This window comes from Hippoglossus stenolepis, chromosome 5 (assembly GCF_022539355.2).
Source record: "Hippoglossus stenolepis isolate QCI-W04-F060 chromosome 5, HSTE1.2, whole genome shotgun sequence".
NCBI classification, from domain to species: domain Eukaryota; kingdom Metazoa; phylum Chordata; class Actinopteri; order Pleuronectiformes; family Pleuronectidae; genus Hippoglossus; species Hippoglossus stenolepis.
The window spans coordinates 15,977,785-15,999,708 of record NC_061487.1 but is presented as its reverse complement, the minus strand read 5'-3'; the positions used below and the strand labels follow the sequence as shown (position 1 = coordinate 15,999,708).

At 40.3% G+C, this 21,924-nt stretch overlaps 2 protein-coding genes across 2 annotated transcripts in view; one reads left to right on the top strand and one right to left on the bottom strand.

Annotated features, from left to right (window-relative positions):
• The window catches only part of slco3a1a (solute carrier organic anion transporter family member 3A1a), a 36,376-nt gene extending 34,406 nt beyond the window's left edge, over positions 1-1,970 (bottom strand). Inside the window, exon 1 of the mRNA XM_035156919.2 lies at positions 1,304-1,970. Within this exon, the coding sequence (XP_035012810.1) occupies positions 1,304-1,462 (159 nt within the window). The 5' untranslated portion in view covers positions 1,463-1,970. The remainder of the gene's footprint in view (positions 1-1,303) is intronic.
• A 17,508-nt stretch (positions 1,971-19,478) lies between these two features.
• On the top strand, positions 19,479-21,510 carry si:dkeyp-59c12.1 (Ras-related and estrogen-regulated growth inhibitor-like protein). Its single transcript, XM_035157231.2, has 4 exons — positions 19,479-19,621; positions 19,716-19,769; positions 20,145-20,221; positions 20,695-21,510. Exons 1-4 carry the CDS (start codon positions 19,573-19,575, stop codon positions 21,118-21,120), a joined length of 606 nt encoding a protein of 201 aa, XP_035013122.1. The 5' UTR covers positions 19,479-19,572; the 3' UTR covers positions 21,121-21,510.
• The last annotated feature ends 414 nt before the right edge of the window (positions 21,511-21,924 follow it).

The window sequence follows — 21,924 nt, the reverse complement described above, 5'->3', positions numbered from 1 at the left end:
ACAGAAAAGCAAAGGGGCCATGATAGTCGAGTTCTGTTGTTTCACTGCCAGCAAACAACCCTAAGTCCCATCATCCAATCAGAGACACCACAGTGGCTCGTGTGGGTTAACTCCAATTCCCCAGATAGTGGAACCAGGTGCCTGATGACCTTTCCATGAAAATGAGCTGCGCTCTGTTGATAAACACCAACAGGCTGGAGTGAAATGACTCAAAACCCCAACTGACGCTCAAGGGTTTCAACTGACACTGTACGAACAGGTGTGCAAAACAAACGCACCCTTAAAAAAGCAGAAGTGTGAGGCCTGTCTTATCGGAAATTAACGGTGAAGGAAGAGGAAGAACATCTCCTTTAGGGAATCATCCTAACTGACTGTGAGCGGCACCACTGTGCCCTGCTGCAGCTCTGAGCTGCAGGATGCTTGATGCTCAGCAGGTCCACTAACAGAGAAGATAAGACGTTCCACTCCAAATATGGCCAAAGCATTTAGGGTTTGGTCTATTAATATTGACTGAGCTAAAGAAACAGTGGGATTCTTGGAAAATAAACACTTGCTAATATTGAAACTAAATGTTCTCAGTGGTTGCCCCGGGCTGTGTGTCTCCTCCGGGATACTTTGAGGAATATATTTTAAAGCACTTACGCTTTGTCCCACAAAATCCATGTTAGAGTCACAGCACGGTGTCAGACTTTTCTATTTCTGATTCCTTCTTTCTTTGAAACAGGATCATAAATTCCAATTCCAGTTTTTCAAGTACAAAGAACATATTTAAAACCGTTTTCCTCAGTGTGGCAGCGTTTCAGTAGAAGCAAAACTGAAAGAGAGTAAAACTAAAGGAAACAGGAGGAATGGGAGGGCTTTGTCCTTGACCTTGAATGACATTTTGGGTCAAAAGAGCCAATTACTGCCTTGCTCAATTTAATAAAACATAATTATTATTTATGCCAGACAAATATTAAAAAGGTCAACTTTTTGGTTTTTACATAGATGATTAAAAACTGCCTCAGTTTAAGTTGTGAAAACATTCAAATTGAACGTTATCACAACTCAAACTGAGCCTTTAATGATCAGAGGCAGTTAGACATGACAGCTGAAAATCTAACGGGGGACATTAGATCACAACGGGGACAGTTGAGCATGAAATGTGTCCCGTGCAAGAGACATGGTTTCTATCTCATGTCACTGCTCAGGAGCCAGAACCCGGACCCGGGTAAGACAAGTCTGGATGTGAGCTAAAAGGGTCTTGGTAAGTTCACAGAGACAGAGCAGGCAGGGCTGAGGCTGCTTCACGAGTTGCACTCACCAGGTAAGCTCCGACGGTGCCCTGGGCCAACATGAGGGCGCATTCCGATATCAGGAATATCTTGATATTTGAGAAGCATGAGGCGTTTTTGCGGAGTCCGTCCGTTTCCAGCATGTCCCCGCCGCTCCGGTCCGAGTCCCGGTGCTTCTTCACCTGCATCCTCTCCACCCCCTTTGGGCTACTCTGCCCACACGACACCGCGAGGAAGCCGAAAAGTGTCCGCAGGGAAGACGCTGGCGACGTGGCTGCTCACTACATTCGCGGTGCTCCTGTTTGTTTAGTTTTTTTTTCTTTTTTTTTTAGAATTCACCGCCGAGTCTCCCGGTTCAACAACGTGTCATCCGACGGACAGACTACGGAGCACACGGCCAAACTCCGCGGGGCTCTGCCGATCGGCTGCGCCTAAACATCGCGTCCCGGTCGACGCGCAGGAACGTGTGAGCTCCCTGAAGGTGTCGGTGCAGGCACGAGTGAAGTCCCGGTGCGCAAATCTCTGTCAGGGCGCATGTTTCCCGCCCATCGGCCGCAGGTGAACGTTTTCGGTTTCAGACTCCTTCTTCCTGCTCCCGCTCCGGACTGTCATGGTCCTCCAATGACTGACTCTCTCTCTCTCTCTTTTTGTGTGTGTGTGTGCTCTCTCTCCTCTCTCTCTCTCTTTCTCTTTCTGTGTGTGTCTCTGCGCTCCTCTCTCTGCTTCTCTCTCTCTCTCTTTCTGTGTGTGTGTGTGTCTCTCGCTCTCTCTCTCCTCTCTCTCTCTCTCTCTCTCTCTCTCTCTCCTCGTCGACCCTAGAGGTGGTGTGTGTAGCTGCATCTCAACTCTCTGACTTAAAACACCACTACACTATATCCCACAGACTCGTGTGTGTGTGTGTGTGTGTGTGTGTGTGTGTGTGTGTGTGTGTGTGTGTGTGTGTGTGTGTGTGTGTGTGTGTGTGTGTGTGTGTGTGTGTGTGCGCTACGCCCCAGATACAACTCATGTTGAGGGGACCTATATCTATTGACACAATCACATTATGGGGACTTGTCTTGTCAGCGACGCTGTTTACCCCTGAAACAAAAGTGTTTTGTGGACTCGAACATGTCTCCCACCCCTCCAACAGCATAGTGGTGAGTAGGTAATGAGTGAATTTCAATTTTAAGCGAACTATCACTTTCAGGGTAAGGTTAGGGTTACACAACTAGTAAACCTGAAGCCCAATTCATGCTTCTGCGTCGAAGCTGCGGCCTAGCCTACGCGTAGACGTGTACCCTAAGCAGAGCCCTACACCGTATCCTGACGTCCACCAAGAGCTGTGATTGGTCCGCTTGGTAGCAATCGCATCTCCGGCAGACTCCTTGACATTTTTTTATTGAGTTGAAGGAAACCAGAAACAAGAAGACACCCAACACCAGCATAAAAACTCTACCGCCACTAGTGTTTCAGCGCTGTAATTGCAGCACGACTCAAACACACCTACGCACAACTATGAATGCTTGGCCCAGTGCATAGGCTACATGCTTACCTACAGCGTAGCTTCGACACAGAAGCATGAATTAGGCTTTAGAGTTAGTCTCCAGGAAATCAATCAAAGTCAATATAATGTCTCTTTACATTGATTTTGTTAGGACCAGTAGACCTGAAGCAAAACCTACATTTCTGAGGTCCCGGTTTCAGGTTAGAGGTCAGATGTGAATTGTGGTCAGGCTAAGGTTAGGGTTAGTCATGAATTGGTCATGGTTAAGGTTAGGGATACGGTTTGGTCAACATTTTGTGGGTTAGTCCCAGACTCACACCCCATACTTCCACCAAGTTTTGCGGAAATCTCTTCTATTGTTTTTTTGTTTTATCTCTGGGCTGCAACTAAAGACTATTTTAGGGCTGAAGTTTTCTGAGATTAATCACTTAATTTATTAGTTAAAATAAACTGAATATTGTGGATTTTAGCGTTAACTGCATGGGCAAAATAAACCCTTGCAAGACATCTAGTGCTTCTCATCTCAGACTGTCAATAGGTTATCAATAATTATTGATTCATTCTGTCACTTCCTTAACAAATGAACAACTCGCTGCAGCTTTTGCTCTCTCACAATTCATTGTCGAAGGAGGTGTGATGTTTGCACAGCTGTTCCCAACACTTATCATTGGAGAGTCGTGTTGTCAGCATGTTTGCGATGAGGTATTACAGTGGCTGTGATGTCATGTGACCACATAATGATGATGATGATGGGGTGGAACCAGAGAGGATGATAAACAAATGTTGTGTGAAAGCTGCTCGGGTTTCCTGCTCATGCTGTGGGCTGTGTGTTTGGATTCAGCTGCAGCATGAGGACATGTAAAGGTCACTGAGATGAGCTGGTAATTGATGAAGTGTGAAATATTTATTTGAACCAAACAGAACATTTACAAGACTGGTCAAAACACCACAGTGACATTCAAAGGGTCTGTAGATTTTCTTTAATAGAGGTGTTAGATATTTTAGATGAACTAGTAGCTGAATTGATCAGGTGAGCAGAGATGAAAGAATACGTCATCTTGGACTCTCAAAACATGTAATAGACATTTTCACTATTTTTAGATTATTGAATAAAATGACTGGCAGATTAAGTGAAAATTAGAACTAAGCACTCAACGGTATTACTACCTGAACATGAGCTATTTCTTATGTAATTTGTGTATTCTTATATTGTTTTATTTGAATAAACAAATAATATAAATCATTATTATTCTAATGATTATTTTTGAGATCCTAAATATGAGAACACATATGTAGATCTTTTAATAATAATACAAAATGTCGATTAAAAGTGAATATTAAAGTTTAACTCAGTATCATAAACACAAATTTGACCTCTAACCCTGGTACAGTGCTGTCAGAGTTATCACAGTAGCGCCTGATTAGTTATTGTCTATCTGACCTCAGTTCCACTCTTGCAGTGAACCCACAGGACCTGAAAACAGCTTCCATAGACCAAAGACCCACAATGAAAACTGCAACTGATCAGATTCAACAGTCCACTGTGATTCACGATGCCCCACCCTCACTCTTTGGGCAGGTATCCAATGCAAAATGATCATCAGTGGCAGACGCTCCCTCACTCTCGACCAGCGTACTCCCACACGGAAAATCCTTCCTTCATTCCTGCATGTTGCGTCATAAGTTAAGCCTTTCGGGAAAAGCAAACTGGTTTTAGTGTGTTGGACGGGATGTGTGTTACCAGTTTTAAAATGGTCCTGGTGAAACTGAGACATTATGTAAATACTGAAAGTTAAATGAACAACCTTTGGAGAAATGTAAATCTAACATAGCGTGGAGCAGTTTCCTGCTCAAGTTAGTTTCAAAAGGAAACACAGAAATTAAACACTTCACTGATCCACAGGTGCAGCGGTAATGTGTGTTTCGTGAATATGTGCTTTTAATTCAGCAGCTCCACTGTGTTCTGTTCTGAATACCAAATCTCGGACCATATGTTTCCCAACCTTTTAAGTATGTGACCCCTGAAGGTACGTGATGCTTCAGCCGAAGTGCTCTCGTTAGTTTGACGTCGGGCGGAGCGAAGATGGAAGTTGCATGATGGCACAGAAGACTCTGAATTCATGTTTCCTCCTTCAATGAGCTGACTGTAAAGCTTGGAATATTTTGGAGCTTATTCTGCCTACTCTCGGCTTTGTCTGTGTTTAGATGTTTTCACTGTAAAAGCATCACAAAAATACACATTTTTAGGTTCAGACAAGACTTAAACCTTAGTAGTTTGGTTTAAGTAATAGTGAATGAGTGGATAATTGTATGTGTGTGTATGTGTGTGTGTGTGTATACCACTGTTTATATACCACGGGTGTGCAGGGACATGAGTCAGGTAGTTACAGGCAGTGGGCGGTGACGGCTCGGACCGGTGCCAGGAATGTGTGAATTCTGCAGTGTATTGTTCTACCCTCTAAACAACTGCTATTTATAGGATTTGGGAGAAAAAGGGTGTAGTGTGGAAAAGAAGCCCAGCCCGTCTGCTGGGAGACACCGGGAAATGGGAGAGGTCTGAGGAATAAGAGGAACTTTAAACATTGCCCTGCAGCTACTTTTCTGGTTTGAGCAAACACATGCCTGTAGTACCTGTTATTTCACAATGTTTCAAAGTTTGTTATTTACTTTCAGGGAACAAGCGTCTACACCGTGTGAAAAAAACCATCAAGACGTCCTTCATTTCTAATTGAATCTTAATGTTGGCACCAACAATCGCATCATGGCCAAAGTCACTGAGATAAACCGCTTCCCTCCATTCTGATGTTTGATGGGAACGTTAACTGAAGCTCCTCACTGTCCACATGATTTGATCCGCTGCTGCCACATGATCGGCAAACCTGAGAGGCAGGTGTTCCTAATAAAGTGAGACACATACAACTTACAACAGTTATACATGTGAAAAAGTAATTGAAAGGGAAATTGTGAATTTTTTCTTCATCCCTAAATAATTGTTCATAATTTTCAGTTTGTCACTTCATCATAATAGTTGATCAATTCCCCCCCAAAATGAGGCCACAGCATCTCAGTCCCCCCCCGGTGGCTGGCTGCAGTATAGGTCATAATCCCCCTCCTCCTCCATGTTAGTGAATAGGACATGGACCATTTTAAAAAGTGAAGGGACGCGTCAAATGATTTTTTCTCAAAGACGGATTCTGTAATTTCAGGCAGTTGTTATCACACTGATGCGTGATAGATAGATTTTAATTCTTCACTGTCCCACACAGAGTTTCACGTCCAATAAAAAGTCTCTTCTTGTCTGTGTGTTACCTGCAGCTGTCAAGTTGAGTTCTTGTCTTTGTGTTGTTGCAGAAAACTCAAACACAAAACATGAAGAGTCATCCGCAGCTCTCCGTGTTTTCACTCAGTGCTGATTCAAGACTGCTTTAACAGAGTTGTGCGTTTGTTGGCACAGTCGTCATCTCATCTGTCATTGGGTCTCAGCATCCGACTGAAAATCTTCAACTCGGCTCTCACGCTGCAGCAGTTGCCATGGAAACGGTTCCAGGAGAATTTGGGCTGCAGGATCGGTGCAGAGGGACTTTACACCCATATTGTGAACTTATCAACATAATTAATTGGAAATGAGATGTGTGACTTATGACTAACTTGGTGTTTTATTTCTCTCTTCGTTATCTACTTATAATGTTTAAATGTATGGATTTAACAAGTAGTTTACAATGTCCCTTCAATGCGACTGAGGATAATTAGAGTTATGCATTTCAAAATAATTGGACAGAAAAGTTGAAATAGACCTGAAATGTAACTATATGCACCTTGATTTTCCTTTAAATACATTTATGTGCTCAGGAGGTTTGCAGGAGGAGCATCTCTCGTCTGCTGACTGTCTTCAAAGCAGAGTTAGAATCCAGCACCTCAAAAGTTTAGCAATAAACATCTCACGTCTTCTTGCTCTAATCTATAAAACAACCACAAGGTAAAATGACCAGCTGAGGTTCTATGGACAGTTTACCTTTATTTTTGTCTCACGTTGTCTACGTGTTTCTACATGTGAATACTGAAGATCTATTTAGTTTCGCTATGGAAATATCAACCGTCTCTCTTGTGTAACATTGTGATTCAACTTCAATGATTGCCTCAGCCGTGGAGGTTCTGCTTTCATTTCTGACTGTTTCTTTGTTTGTTTTTTTTCACTTTCTTTAACAATGTAAGAGAGGACCTTTTTGACATTTTCACCAAATTGCCTTAGGAATAATTCTTGGATCTTGATGAAAAAAATTCTGGCACATTTAGGGAAGTGTGTGAAATTTGGTGCAATTTGATTGAATTGAAGGGAACTGTCGAGCCTTGCCGGAGGTAAGTGCTCTCCTGCAAACATTCCAGCTGCAACTGAAAAGACTGAAATTACCACATACCTATACTTATCCAACATCACAATACACAACATAAATGTTACACACATGAATTCCAATGCGTGTCCGGACAGTGCTAGCTTCCATCCTCATTCTGGGCTCAGAGACGTCTCCTCCTTCTGCCTAATTTGCTCAGACTCTCAGGTCTGTGGTGCTGCAAAGAAAAACTTTCAGTGGAAAACCCCAGACATGTTTCCTGCAGTGTCAAGTCTCCTTCAGCGGCTTTATTTCATCACATGCCAACTGAACAACTGAGACAGTGTTAAGAACCGAACTGTAGCCGTCTGTGGTCGGTCTTTGAGTCACTTTTAACTGGTTTCACATTGGGCCACCTCACAGACTTTATCACCAGCTCCTTGTTCTTTCGATATGACAACAGAGTTTTCATCCTTTATTCCTGACAACATCGACAAGAGAGAGGGTCAGATACAAACAGCAGAATCTGCCAGTCCTCAATTCCACTGGCATTTGCTCGCAGTCACACAGCGTTGACCAGAAGTGAAGACACACCTCAGACGCAAACCTCCCCTCCGACATCAGTAGAGATCTTAAGGGCACATAAATGCTGCATGAACGCAAGGACAGTCAAATGGCATTTTCAGCTTCAGAGGAGAGTTGCTAAAATGTCACAAGGCACTTTTTGTGATTGTGTTTCATCTAAATATAGCAACCACTCTCTGTTCTACATTTTAAACTATTTCATGCTGCCGCTGTGATGTCTATTTTTACTCTGGTATCAATAGAAAGGCCGGAGCATGGTTTTAAAATAGAGTAATATCATCTGCACTGCTGGGTAGAGGGTTTCAAACATGGCATGGTATGACGTAACCCAGTCCAGTTTTCACCCGAGCATAAATAAAACCAGGCAATGTCTCCTCATGAGGCTGCAGGTCATTCAACTGTGATTCAAGTGATCTGTTATGTTGAAAAACACATTAGATTCAGAGACAAGCTGCTCCGCCCAGCAGACGAGGTAACAAGAACATTGACTGATCTGTGTTAGGTCATTTTAAACAGTGTGACCTGCTTCATGGGAATGGCTGTGAAAATGATCAGTGCAACAAGGAATAAAAAGACAAAACAAAGTTGCTTAAACCAGACAGACGAGTCGGATGACATTCACACAAAGAGTCAGCAAGGAAGAAGAAGCGCTGTGGAACAGGTGAGCATGGGGGGAAAAAAACACACAAGCATGAAAAGTTTTCAGTTACACGTGAGGTTGGATGGAAACAATGGCAGGGGAGAAGAGTTAGCCCCGGGCAGCCGTCGAGAAGACGTCTCGCCCGGAATTCGACCAGAGTATGTGGGATTTTCCCCCATCAGCCTCCATTTGTCTGTCAAAACAATATTTGCCTACATGGAAATCTTAAAGAGAGAAGCCACAGAGACAAAGCGCTTTGACTTCAACAACATGTCCAACCTCGGAGGGACTGGATCTTTGTGGATTCATCTTTAAGCTTCCTCGACCTTATGAGGCTCATTTTAAAGCTTTATAATCACGTGAATAAGAATGTTTTTTTTAAATGTCATGAAAATAAGTCAAAGTTTGCTGTCAGGAATAATCCCATGTTTGCTTCATGAAGTGTCCCAAGGCTTAGCCAAACAGATCTGAACAGTATAAACAGCTTAGCGTGAGAATAGTTGTATAGATACACACATGCCTGTGGATGACTTTCTTACCACAGTGCTCACTAGCCGTGAACAATGTGTGTGTGTGTGTTATTTCAAAAGGTTTAATCATATATCTGTATTCAATAAAAACAGGTTACGAGAGCACTTGAGTGGCATTGATTCATTCACATTGACTCCATCATGAGCTTTCTGGATCTAATGTGACCTTCAGGAAAACCAGTGTAACATGACAGTCCTCTTCTGCTTCATGAGATGTAGGCGTTTCAATTTGCCACTTCAGACTTTGTAAATCATTAACTGTACAACTGATTTTAAAAAATTGTAATATATTCTTAAATCTTAGGAAGAATTTTGAACATTTTGTTATTCTTCTACTGCTAAACTGAGGTTGGCACAATATTGATCTCTAATATTGTTACGTTTGTTTTTTTTAAAATTGTGATGGAAATAAGTCTTGCAGGTTTGGTGGACAAATATTAAACTAAGTAGGAAAGTTTCAAGGGAGTTTCAATGGCACCGGGCAAAAAGGACCTGTGAAGTCAGCTGTTTTCGGGGGGGCCATCTCAACTTTGGGGCCCAGGCAATTGCCTGCTTTGCAATGCCACTCATAATAGTTACAGCTACATCTCTAAATAATGCAATTTTTAAAAACATTTCTTTACTGCAATCTTGTGTTACTTATTGGGAGCCATTTATACTGTATGCAGACATTGATATATCAGCAATAAGCTAACAGCAAAAATATTAACTTCAGGCTTCAAGCCTCTATGATGATCTGGAATTATATAAACTATATTCTATAAAGTTTATTCCCAAACAGTAAGGTCAAACTTGTATTCACAATACCAGGAAAATAAATACTAATCACCCTATATCAAGTTTCTTTTCAGATATTTGTAGATAGACGTTGCTAAACTCAACATTCATAGTGAGAAAGTAAAGAGGACAAAACCTCTGGGTCTTCATTGGTGGCTTCAGCACTGACCACAACTGACTCTAAGAAATCTTGATTTTTCTTTTTTAAAGCTACTCGACTAAACACACGAAGCAGAAAGAAAAACATCCCAGCAGCAGTTTAAGACTGGATGGTTTTGGTTTGAAAGTCTCAGTGCAGGACGTATACATTTTGTCATGTGACCTGTTTTTGAAATGTGAGTTACCACCACAGGCCTATAATCGTGTTAATTAAAGCCTTCTTGCTATAGCTCAGCTACAATTGCCAACTATGGAGAAACAGACCCATAAATCAAATGTTACATTTCTGGCTGTTCTAGTAAAACTTTGTTTAGGATGGGTGGGGTTATTGACATGAGATTTGACTGCCTCCCTCATGACAAACAATAAAAGCAACAAAACCTCTGCAGTTTGGTCTGAAAGAGACATGAAACAGTCCATGTAGAGAGAAGCAGCTTTGTAGGATTCATCTTTTCACTTTGCAGATTCGATCTCTCCTTTAGCGAGCGAGATATTTTAGTCTCTGACATTTTGATTGTCAGTGTTTGGCATGTGGTGGGCTGATAACTCATGTTGAAAAGCTGACTAATTAGGCACCACATCCAAAAGGCTCTCTGCCACTGGAGGCTGTCCAGAATTAAAATGATTTCATGCAACTGAGATAATTCACTTTCAGATTTTGCTCAGCACAGCACAAGATATGCATGTGACTTTTCTGGCCCCGGTGCTACCTCGTCTCTGAGCAGATCAGTACTCACATCTGAACACAACAACATGCATATTTCATGATATCGTTTTAACATCATTGGACGTGTGTTGTCCGAAACATGGACAAAAAGTGACTCACGGTAATTATTCACATTTGTTTTCTCGCTCTCTCTCTCAAGCCAAGAAGACTTGTTAAACATGGACATTTGTTGCCCCGGTCTGTCTCAACCTCATTTACATACAGTTAAATGATTCCAATGAACAGGAAGCTACTCAGTGTGGGAATTGCCCTGCCACCGCAAACTGCAAAATTGAAGTTGTAGAGATAAAGAAGAATAACCTTCACCACAAATTGTGAATGCGGCCCCATTCATATCCCGTCAGCTCCTGGCTGATAGATTAAACCTCAACCCAGTTCAGAGTTAAGATCTTGAAGATCAATGTAGGGGAAATATTTGGTTTTGGGGTATGTCATGTTTGCTATTCTTAAAGCCTCTTGGGGGCAGCATAACAAGCTGTGGTGAGATCTTATAAACCAAACAGTTGCATGTGTACACATCCAGAAGCATCAGCGTTCATTTGAGGATTATCTAATGAACTGATGTCCACACTTCTCTCTCTGTCCTATCTCTGTTTTGGGCTCCACCACATCTCAACGGATATATTTGGCTCTTTAGCTGCTAAATACTTCACATTGTTCACTGTGTTTTACTGTGTCGTGGTGCTGGGTAATTTGTGCACAATTATTTTATCAGCACCTTTTTTGTTTTAGCTAAAAACAGCTATATCTGTTACAGTCAGATATATGCAAGAGGGGATAGGGGAAAGAGAGGTAGAGCTCATTGATGCTGCTTTTACATACGAAAAGAAAAACGTTTTGAATGATTCAACCATCACTGCCAAAATATAGATCTACAAGACGGCAGCGCAGAGTCAAGAGTTTCTGAAAACAACAAACAAGTCGATAGTGGAGGTCGTTGTGATAATGTACGAGGCAGAAGCGTCTGTTTGTTCCTCTGCTCGGGCAAAGTGATTGAAATTTCTTCCTTGTGTCCAATGATCTTCTCGCTTAAGAAGAGCCAAAACACTGCCCCCTACACATTCCGGTGGTACTGCTCTGTTTCGTCCATATCACTAAGCTTTCAGAAGACATGCTCAAATATGGACGAAATAATTATTAAGTGTGGAGAGAAGGCTCAGTCTATATCTGTATACTTATCTTATCAACGTAAATTGAGCATTAATTAACCTTTATGGGCGCTAAAGCCGAAACAAACCTAAAATAAACTTATATAAACTTAACTCCAAGACACTTAGTCAAAATCTTGTTTGTCATATGACTCCTTGACTATCATTTAGGCTTTTATGTAAAATAATTTTTAAATTGTGAATATTTTTTTAAACATTGTGCTGCTTTATGTATAATTATCTTTTGTAAAAAGTGGTTGAAGTGTGTGAAGCATCTTACCCTCTTACCCTTGGGGCCTCATTCTGAGCGGAAACATGGGGGCGATAGAGAGGAGGACATTATGTGGAACTCTGAGGAACCTTCAGGGACCTTTACAAACCACTTTACCATATTTATACCATGAAATATTCAGGCAGCACTTTTCTCAGTCAGCACACACGCATTCTTGAAGTCCAATGCAAACAAACCAAAAGTAACATGCGAACATATGGCCACTTGACTATCTCATTCGCAGAGGGACGTTTTCCGAGTGGAGTCAGGACTGTGTGTGCCATCGAATCCCATGCTTTATATAATGAAGAGGATTCAGATATATGGTAATATGTTCAGAGACACCAGCTCAAATGTATATTTCTAATCAGATGCAAGCTAGAAACAGAATTTAGTTGAGGACATTGTAAAGGACAAAAGTTGTTTAATAACCACCCTTCATATTTTGTCTGGAGATGCCGCTTTTCCTCCTCTTTCCCTGCCAGCAGGAATTATTTCAGTCTCTGTGTATAAAAGGTGCCCTGGTCCTCATCCTGTAATTCTGATGGTGCGCGTCTGAAAGCTTCCTTCCTGTCAGGGAAATGACATGCTAATGGCCTGCTCTTCCCTCTTCTGCAGTCCTGAATCACAGCTGTCTAATGAGAGCATCACCATACAAGTGCCCTCTGATGATGGATGCCTTCTGTTTTATCAGCTGCAAGCGACTGATACTAGTGGTCCTGAAGATATCATCTCCCTTTTTTTTGTTTTTGTTTTGGATTGAATCGTTCCATCTGTGTTTGTACGCAAAAGACGTCCAAATATAGATTTCTGTTCCGTGTCTTTTGTGATATAAATATTCTCTCGAGAGAATGCATTTAAAAATGCATTTTCAGTCTCAATATTTCTGTAAAGTTGGTCCATATATTTAGTTGGAAGCTGAGTCTTTTTATCCATTGTAGTATTTTTGAGTGAAATGCCTTGACAAATATTGGATGGATGATCATTTTATTTTGTACAGACATTCATGTTTCCCTCAGGATGCATTGTAAAAACTAATGGACTGCTTTCCAGCTCGTAACGCCCATAGACTGTAAATAAAGATGAATGGCGGATCTCCACTTCATAAAAGATTAAATAACTGTGTAAAACCAAACTTATAAGAAACATGAATACAGCCAGCCACCAGGGGGCAGGTAAGATGTTCTGGCTTCACTTTAGGGGAGCAGTCATATTATCCATCTTCATGTAGGCTCAGCTGTGACACATCAGTAGCAATGTGACTTTAATTGTAATCAGACTCTTGCCTGTTATCAATGGATTTGACCTTTCAAAACATTTTATTTTGAAAGGGCACAGTCCACTGTAACTAACTCTCAGAGAATTGTCACTCCTCAGCTCTTCTCAGTTTCAGCTTTACGACCCACGACTCAACATTTTGATTCATTCTCTTATTGACTCTCTGCAGCAGGAAGCTCTAAGAAACCCTCTGTTCATGACCTGCAGCCCCTAGAAGGAGACACACAAAGTTAAAGAGCAGCTGGTGAATCATTTCGCAGTTAAAGATCCTGACTTGGCTCTGGGAAGATGCTCGATGACTAAATCAGAGGTAAACAGAGGTTGAACACTGCACATCCAGTCATGAGGGGGCCGGAAACATGACCCCTATGCGAACGATGCTCTCTGCTGGACGTGTAAACAGGAAACTGATGACACATTTGACGACCTTTTGATAATATGTCAGTGTTCTGGTAACGGCTTGTGCTGTTATCCAAATGAGGCCAAAAGACATGAGAAAATACAGTTTTGATGTCATTGAGCAGAGGACAGCAGGAACACTCCCTCTACACTTGGCATGTATTATTTACTTCTGCCATGGAGATGATGTTTTCATTAGCGTTTGTTTGTTAGCTAGCAACATTATAAAATAAACTACCAAACCAATTTCCATAAAACTTGGTGGAAGGATGTGATATGGGTCAGGGTATAATATATATGAGTTTGGTTTGGCTCCGGATCAGGAGGGCGAATCCAGGATATTTCCCCCCCACACTTTCTTTAACATTACGAAATCGAGGGTTTTCAGCATTTTCTCAAAGAATAGTTCATCGATCTTAATGAAGTAAATCAGGCATATTAAGGGAACTTTAGCTATGAGTGTGTGAAACTTGTAGTGCAGAAACAAATAAAAATCTGGACGATGTTAATTTAAAAGTAGTTTCATAAGGGGTACACCAAGGAACAATGCATGTTAATTAATATGTGTACATAAGTCCAACATGTAAATGTGCCAGATTTAGCCATGCAGACTAGTTTTCATCTGCAGTCCACGGCAGGTTGATGGAAAAAAAACACAGAAGTACATATACAGTTCTGTGCATGTCAGTGTACATTACATTAACAATGACCATATGAGGTAAAATGATCTACTGGCTGGAAAAGAATCAGTTTGTGAAGACAGAAAAATGAACAAATGCATATCTACTGTAAAAAAATCATATTTAAAGAATATTCCATTTAAATCAATGTTGGTATTTAACTCTTATTGGTATGAATGTCTATAAAGAGGTTTGCTGTTACAGCTTAGATTCCTCATCATCTCACAGAAGGGAAAAATATCTTCAAAGGGTTTGAACCTGCATCTCATAAATGAAAACTCTCTGGAACTTGTGGTATGTGAACATATCTTCTTCACCAGCCTCCTATAACACACTTATATGCATCATAGTTTTAAAATGAGCTGAATGCAAATTTAATGTGTACACATCTCTGAGAAGCTGCGCCGCTGCCTCACTCGGTTCAGTTTTATCCTCCACTATTTGAAGTGGCACGTCTCAAATGGAATTGCAAATCGAGTGTAAATTTAACCAGGACCTGCCATCTGGCATCTTTTATCAAGAGGATAGTTTTCAGTTTATTTCCTTATCATGCAGCTGAACAGGGAAAAGTGGAATTATCACTCACATAAAGTGAGTTTAAGTTAAGTCCGTAAGAAGATTTATTTGCATAAGCGCACACAGTCACAGCAGCTTCCTGCGGAACAGCCGCTGATGAAAAGAGCTTGTTGAGGGAATAAAACTACCAGCGGATGTTGCTGAGGTCTTCATCCCTGTAATTTCTTATGGATTATGTATATTTTCACATATTAATACACATGTTAGGTATTAACCTAAATACCTACTGTAATATCTGGCTCCTCTGAAATGATTCAACCCTCAAAAGTCTCTCTTTTCAAAGTGTTTGGCATTAAAACACTGAGATAACTTAACATACAAGAAAATTCTGTTTTTCCCCTTTGTGTAAGTTCTGTTGGTTATTGGGACTAAGTGAACATCTTAATAATGAAGTTTGTCATTTAACAAAATGTTCTCACTTTAGGATCAATTGTCACTTTACAGCTTGAAGGAGTTCAGTGTCTATTAAGACAAAGTCAGGTTTTACTGAGACACAGAGGATTTAGCATTTTAACAGACTCTCATGAGAAAACTATTTCTCTATAATAACATACATTTCTAAAACCCACATGATTCTAAAAATACTGTAAGTGCATTAAATGTTTATGGATTTTAATATTGTCTCTGTTTTTGTTATATATATGTATATATTGATTAGTTGTCGAATTACTTCCTTCTCAGTTTCATGCATTGTGATTGAAAACATTGTAACACTGTAACATTTGTTGCTTTGGCTACTCCCAATCATGGATCGTTCCCCACGCATTAATTCATGTGTTTTTCACTTTGGGGTTATGTGCATCTTGTAATAAATAATAAATACCACACGATATCATTTATGTGGCATTTTTTTCTATAACATAACATACATGTGTGTATTTTCAATTATGGAATTGCATGGCGTGTTTTATCTGTTTTAATAAGTCAGGGCCATATTACAGTAACCACAGAGTACTTTCACAGTTAATGTAGCAGTAAACAAGGGTAAAGGGTAATAACTACAAATACAGACATTTACAACTTATGTACAATAAAACAAAAGTCAGAGTTTGGCCTATCGTTTTCTATATTATGTACAAATTTCACGTCATGTTATAAAAACTATTATACACAACATGGAAACAACCATACGTTTGAAAACACATCATCTTGGAGCTTCCAGCCTCAGAATTATCTTATTTACAAGATAAGAGAGGAACTTATTTTAGCAGATATCATATGGGTGGTTTATGTGTGAAGGTTTCACTGCTGCAGTTTAAATAAACTGCTTCAATCTATGAGGCTGTAAAGTGCAGAAGAAATCAGAGCCTTCATGAAATAAAACATAAATCAGCTGTAGCACATTTAGATGTTGAAATGTAACCTGCTTGATCTTATTTGATTTATAGTATTTTCCTTCATGTGATACATACAAGACCCCAACACACAAGAACACAGAGGCGTGTTCCAGTCAGACAACCAACCAATTACCCAAGGACTTGTTTTCGGTTCAGCCAATCAGCATCCAGTATGACTCCTTGGGGTTTTCTGTTTACAGACAAAATAAAGTGGAAGACATTTATTGAAATCTACTTCCCTCTTGTGGCTGCTGTCAATATTGCAGCAGGAAAAAAAGAGCCTTATACAAATATACTCACATGAAAAACAAAAAACAAAGCCACAATACCACATATATATAACTCTCATATATATATATATATATATACATTCAATTTGAACACTTTACTACAATGGGAAGTATACAATGTAAAGTATCAAAAGTATAAGTACTGTGATATCTAATTGGGCTAATGTTATATCATATCATCAGATGTTACTATACTGATGCAATAATATTTTTGTTTTAACTGGCTGTGGTGAATTGTATACAATAGGTAGTTTAATATTTGATAGTGAACCATATTTTATAAGCTTGTCAGTTTTTAATGTAAAATATTTAATTTGAAAAGTACTGAAAAGAATACTTCTCTCTAAATTGTATTGAATGTATAAAGTATTTTAATATACAAATACTTGGTAAGCAACAAGTTTCCCATATTAAAGTTGTAAGTATACTGTACTGTACAACTTGAGTAAGTAAACTATACAAATATACAGAAAAAAGACCAAAAATAAGCTTATGGCAAAATGTGAGAAAAATCTATTCGCTGATTATGATAACACAACAGCAATAAAAACAACACCTATTACACTAGACTAATATTAAAGCAAATATGAAACTATTTGGACTTTCAGGGATCTTTTCTGTTGTTCACATCAATATTTTAAGGTCGTAGGTCCGTCGGACTCATTCTTGTCACCTTGTCAAGAATCGTTAACATGGATTCAAGGATGCACTGGTGGTCAAAAGTGAATGTGACCTCTCAGGAAGGCTAATTAGGGCCCGAGCACTGACGGTGGGAGGCCCTATTGTATTTCGAAGGATTTGTATTTCCCTTTTGGGGCTTTTTCAGGGCCTAGACATGCTCAAATTGTTACAATTGGAAAAAGCAACAGGAAGCCCGCCATTTTGACTTTAGTGGCCATATTGGCCATTTTCCACATTTTTACTTTGATGTACTTGTCCCAGGGCTTTCATCAGATCAACTTCATATGGAGATGCGTGTCATCACAACAAGATGGAGATGAAAACTACCTCAAAGATCGATATTTCGTCACACGGTGTGACCGTGGCGTGGCGTCAAAGTTTGATTACACGCCATCAAAACACGAGGTTCTGTATCTCGGACATACATGGTCCAATCGAGTCCAAACTAGACATGTAAGACAAGAGTCCCGGCCTGATGACATCTACACAGAAATCATGACTTAAAATCACAGCGCCACCTGCTGGCTAAAGGAAGTAACATGTTTTATACTTTGATGAACTGCTCCTGGCTGCTTTACAATATACAGCTCAAATGAGCTGAGACAAGTCATTGGACCATGGTCAGAATTGTGACATTTTCTCAAACCGTGTAAACATTGAGGTGCGGCGAAGGATCATCCTTCGCCAAAGGAGACGATGTTGTCATAACTCCAGTGTGCATTGTCCTATCACCGCCAAACTGATGTCTCATGATCAGAGACCAAGCCTGAACAGCTCTATGTGTCAATATTTCCTCAGTGTCATAGCGCCACCTACTGATTCGCCATGAAACAGGAAGTACTTTGTGAATCCACTCTGCATTATCCTACTGGCCCCCAAATGCTGACCTATGATCACAATCCTGACCTGAACACATCCATATATTAATATTAGTTCAGGGTCATAGCGCCACCTACGTTACGTTACTTTACGTTACTTTACGTTACTTTACGTAACTTTTCGTTACTTTTCGTTACTTTGTAACTTTTTGTTACTGTAAGTTACTTTTCGTTACTTGTCGTTACTTTGTAACTTTTCGTTACTTTGTAACTTTTCGTTACTTTTAGTTACTTTGTAACTTTTCGTTACTTTCATACTTTTAGTTACTTTTCGTTACTTTCGTTCCTTTTCATTACTTTGTTCCTTTTCGTTACTTTCGTACTTTTAGTTACTTTCGGTACTTTTAGTTACTTTTGTACTTTTAGTTACTTTTTTGTTACTAGCTTTTGGAACAATTATGGCTAAAATATGATATTGAGAATTGCATCTAAATTGTATTTGATGTCTGTAAATCACCTTGTGACCCTTTTGTGTCTCATTAAAGGTCATACTTCTTCTAACCTGTTAAAGGCCTCGTCCAGATCTTCACAGTCACAGCAGCATCCGTACTGGTAGATATCACACTCGCAGCAGCACATGGGATCATCTGACTCCAGAGGCTTTAACTTCTCCCATTTCATTATGGCTTCCTGAAGTTCACAGGGCAACTTCGTTCTCTGGAGCGATGCACAAATGAGCTACACCATTAAAACAAACTATTAGTGCAGGGAACATATCTATGGAAATGTACTGACAGAATCTATAACACAAAAACACACACACACAATAGTAATTATAGAGGGTTTACTTTACATCTGAATTGGCAGCAATATTTCATCTATCTTACTGTCTATAATGATATAAAACCACTTAAAAGCAACTAATTAGGGCCCGAGCACCGAACGGTGGGAGGCCCTATTGATCGCTCTCTCCACTCTAACAGCAACAGGCTTCCAAATGCCTGTGCTCGGGCCCGTTAGTGCTACAACGTAGCCCTAGTTATGATTTGATTTCAATCACGTCACTTTTTTGTCATTTTATTGTAAAGCATTTTTTTGCTCTCGAAAGATGTTTGAGCTACAAAAGAAAATCTACTTTCTTCCTTACAAACATCCTGCAGCAGAAACATGTTGAAGCCATTTGTATCCATGAGGTCAAAGGTCAAACTCATAATGAAGTTTTAGATTTAAGATGTAACCTCGGTGACATAAAGTGACACCACACTTCCTACACGTTGCCTGGTCGGCGGAAGGTTACGAACACGAGACGGTGTCTTCAGTCTAATTTCATTCACTTTGTTGCCCTGAAGCGGTTTCTTGGTTCGTTGCGCACAGAGGCGCGTGGGTCAGAGCCACAGACCGAGAGCACGTGACGGAGCCACCACTGCTGCTTGTGTTGTTGTTGTTGTGGTGGTTGATTGGTTTTCTCCGCCCACATGTGAGCGCTATAATAACTTGTGTCTGTGCGCCCTGCAGCAGCAGCAGCGGCACAGCAGCAGCCTCCTCCGGCGCACATGGAGCACAGCGGCGCGGCGCAGCTGTTTCACTGAGCATGGAGGCAAACATTGTGGTTCTGGGGACCGAGAGCGTCGGGAAGTCAGGTAAAAAACAGGAGATCCACGCAGATACAGTTGGAGGTTCACGTGTGTGTGTGTCTGTTACTCACGGTGAGTTTAATGCTGTTGTGTTTTTCAGCGCTCACTGTGCGTCTTTTAACCCGGAGATTCATTGGAGAGTATGGAGACATTGGTAAGTTCCATACATCTCTACTGAAACCTCTGTAACTTTGCTCTGCTTCACTTTATTACAGAATAATGGCACAGATCACATTGTGCTGAGTTAGTGGTGGTTTGGGCAACAGCTGCATGATTCCAAAGAGATTCAATCTATAATATGAATTTGTTTTAAGATAAGAAATCTTTCATTTATGTTGTGTTCTAGTCTTTATTTACTCTGACTGAGTCACATACACCTGTGTTACCTTTTATATAGATCACAATACTATTCATAGACTGGTTGCAGAGATGTACTATGATCATATAATATATACTATATGGCATGTTATGTATTGATTTTGGGCATGTGAGGCCTGGGGAAAGTTCATTAACTTTCTTTGTCTTGCAGAATCCATCTACAGTCACAGTTTCACGGTGGATGGGAGAGAGATCACTCTCAATATTTGGGATTTACCATATTCTGAGGTAATGGATACACTGAGTTTACTGTCAATAACTTTTGGTTTTCATGCTGTTTTATTCTGCTGACATGACAAAGGTAGAAATACTCCTTAAATCGTCAAGTTATATAAAAGTAGAAATATTATAATGTAAAAATACCCCATTACAAGTTAACTTTCTGCACTAAAAACTGTATTTAAGTGAAAATAATTTAAAATTGGTCTCAAGTATCAAATTTTCATTTCTGACAATTCAGTTATATTAATACATATTTTTAAATGCTGTTTTTTCATTATTGAAATCTTGACATAAGCTTTATAGCCTAAACGTTGCAGCTGGTGGGGATGATAAACTCTTTTCATACCATTGTGTTAACGTATCGGTAACAAAAGGGAAAAAACACACTTGTACTGACATAAAGTACTTGAGTAAATATCCTTAGTTACTTTTCATGAAGGGTTGTTGCTTTAGATTAAATTAAACGTGTGACTTTACAGGACTCGTCCACAGAGACGTCACTCTTTGAGAAGAAGGTCCAGTGGGCAGACGGCTACATCCTTGTCTACAGCATCTGTGACAGGGCGAGTTTCAACAGCGTCAGCAGGCTCATTCAGACCATCAGGTCCGCCAAAGACTCCCTCAACGCGGACAAAGTGCCCATTGTGATTGTGGGAAACAAGAGGGACCTGCACCACAGGCGGACAGTGCTTAGCGAGGAGGGCCGGCTCCTGGCCCTCAACACAGACTGCCACTTTTACGAGGTGTCAGCGGCCGAGAACTACCACAGCGTGCTCATGGCGTTTCAGGGGCTGGTGGACAGGATGAAGGACGGCAAGCTGGCCGCCAAGAGGCCTCTGGGGCTCAAGGGAATAGTGAAGAGCATGTCAGCGGTGTTTGCCAGGAGACGGATAGACTCCATTTAGTCAGAGCACGACGGAAGAGGAAGAAGTTTTCTATGAAACTGTATCTTGCTGTATTTATATGACAGTCTGTCAGTGAGCTGTTACCAGGTGTGCCATATGTTCCTGTGCCTAATGGAGCCTCCAGACGCAGAGACACCACAGAGACAATTAAAAAGTGAAGTTAAACTTCAGAGAAGAAACAAGCCATTAAAATTCAGAGAAACGTGAAATGTTACAGAAGCGACAGATGTTTTCGAAGACAGGTTATTAGCTTGACACTTTGAGCTTCGCAAGACTGATGAAATGACACGATTAATCCTTGTCATGTAACATATATTTGGGTGCAACAAATATGCAATATGTTTAAATGATGTTTTAAAGATTGTAATAAAACCTATTCACAAATGAAAAGGTGCTTTTATTTTTGCTGCATATGCCACAGATATTAGAATGAAGAAAAAAAATATTGAATCCACAAGGAACCTTTGAAAAAATATCCTGCTCAATTCGATAATTAATTCATAAAACTGACATAAATATTTATGGATCAGTTTTATGTATTCATTGATCTACATGAGGAAATACTCACACATCAGAAAGAGTTAGATAGATTGTCAGCTCTAGATCTGCAAACCATCATTTGAGACGAGAGTCTTGCTCAAAGGCAAATAAACAGACACTAAGGGACAGGGATGACTTGATTATAATGATTATATCACCCTATCATCACAATAACATGTCTCTACAGCAAAACCTAATAGGTTTTGGGATTCTTGCAATTAGTCAACTGCAGTTTTACGTAGCTTCTTGCCTTCTTCTAAGTTA

Coding starts and splice junctions, on each gene's coding strand:
- si:dkeyp-59c12.1 (XM_035157231.2), top strand. CDS start 19,573: ATGGAGGCAAACATTGTGGTTCTGGGGACCGAGAGCGTCGGGAAGTCA. Junction 19,622..19,715: donor CGAGAGCGTCGGGAAGTCAG/GTAAAAAACAGG, acceptor TGTGTTTTTCAG/CGCTCACTGTGCGTCTTTTA. Junction 20,222..20,694: donor GGGATTTACCATATTCTGAG/GTAATGGATACA, acceptor GTGACTTTACAG/GACTCGTCCACAGAGACGTC.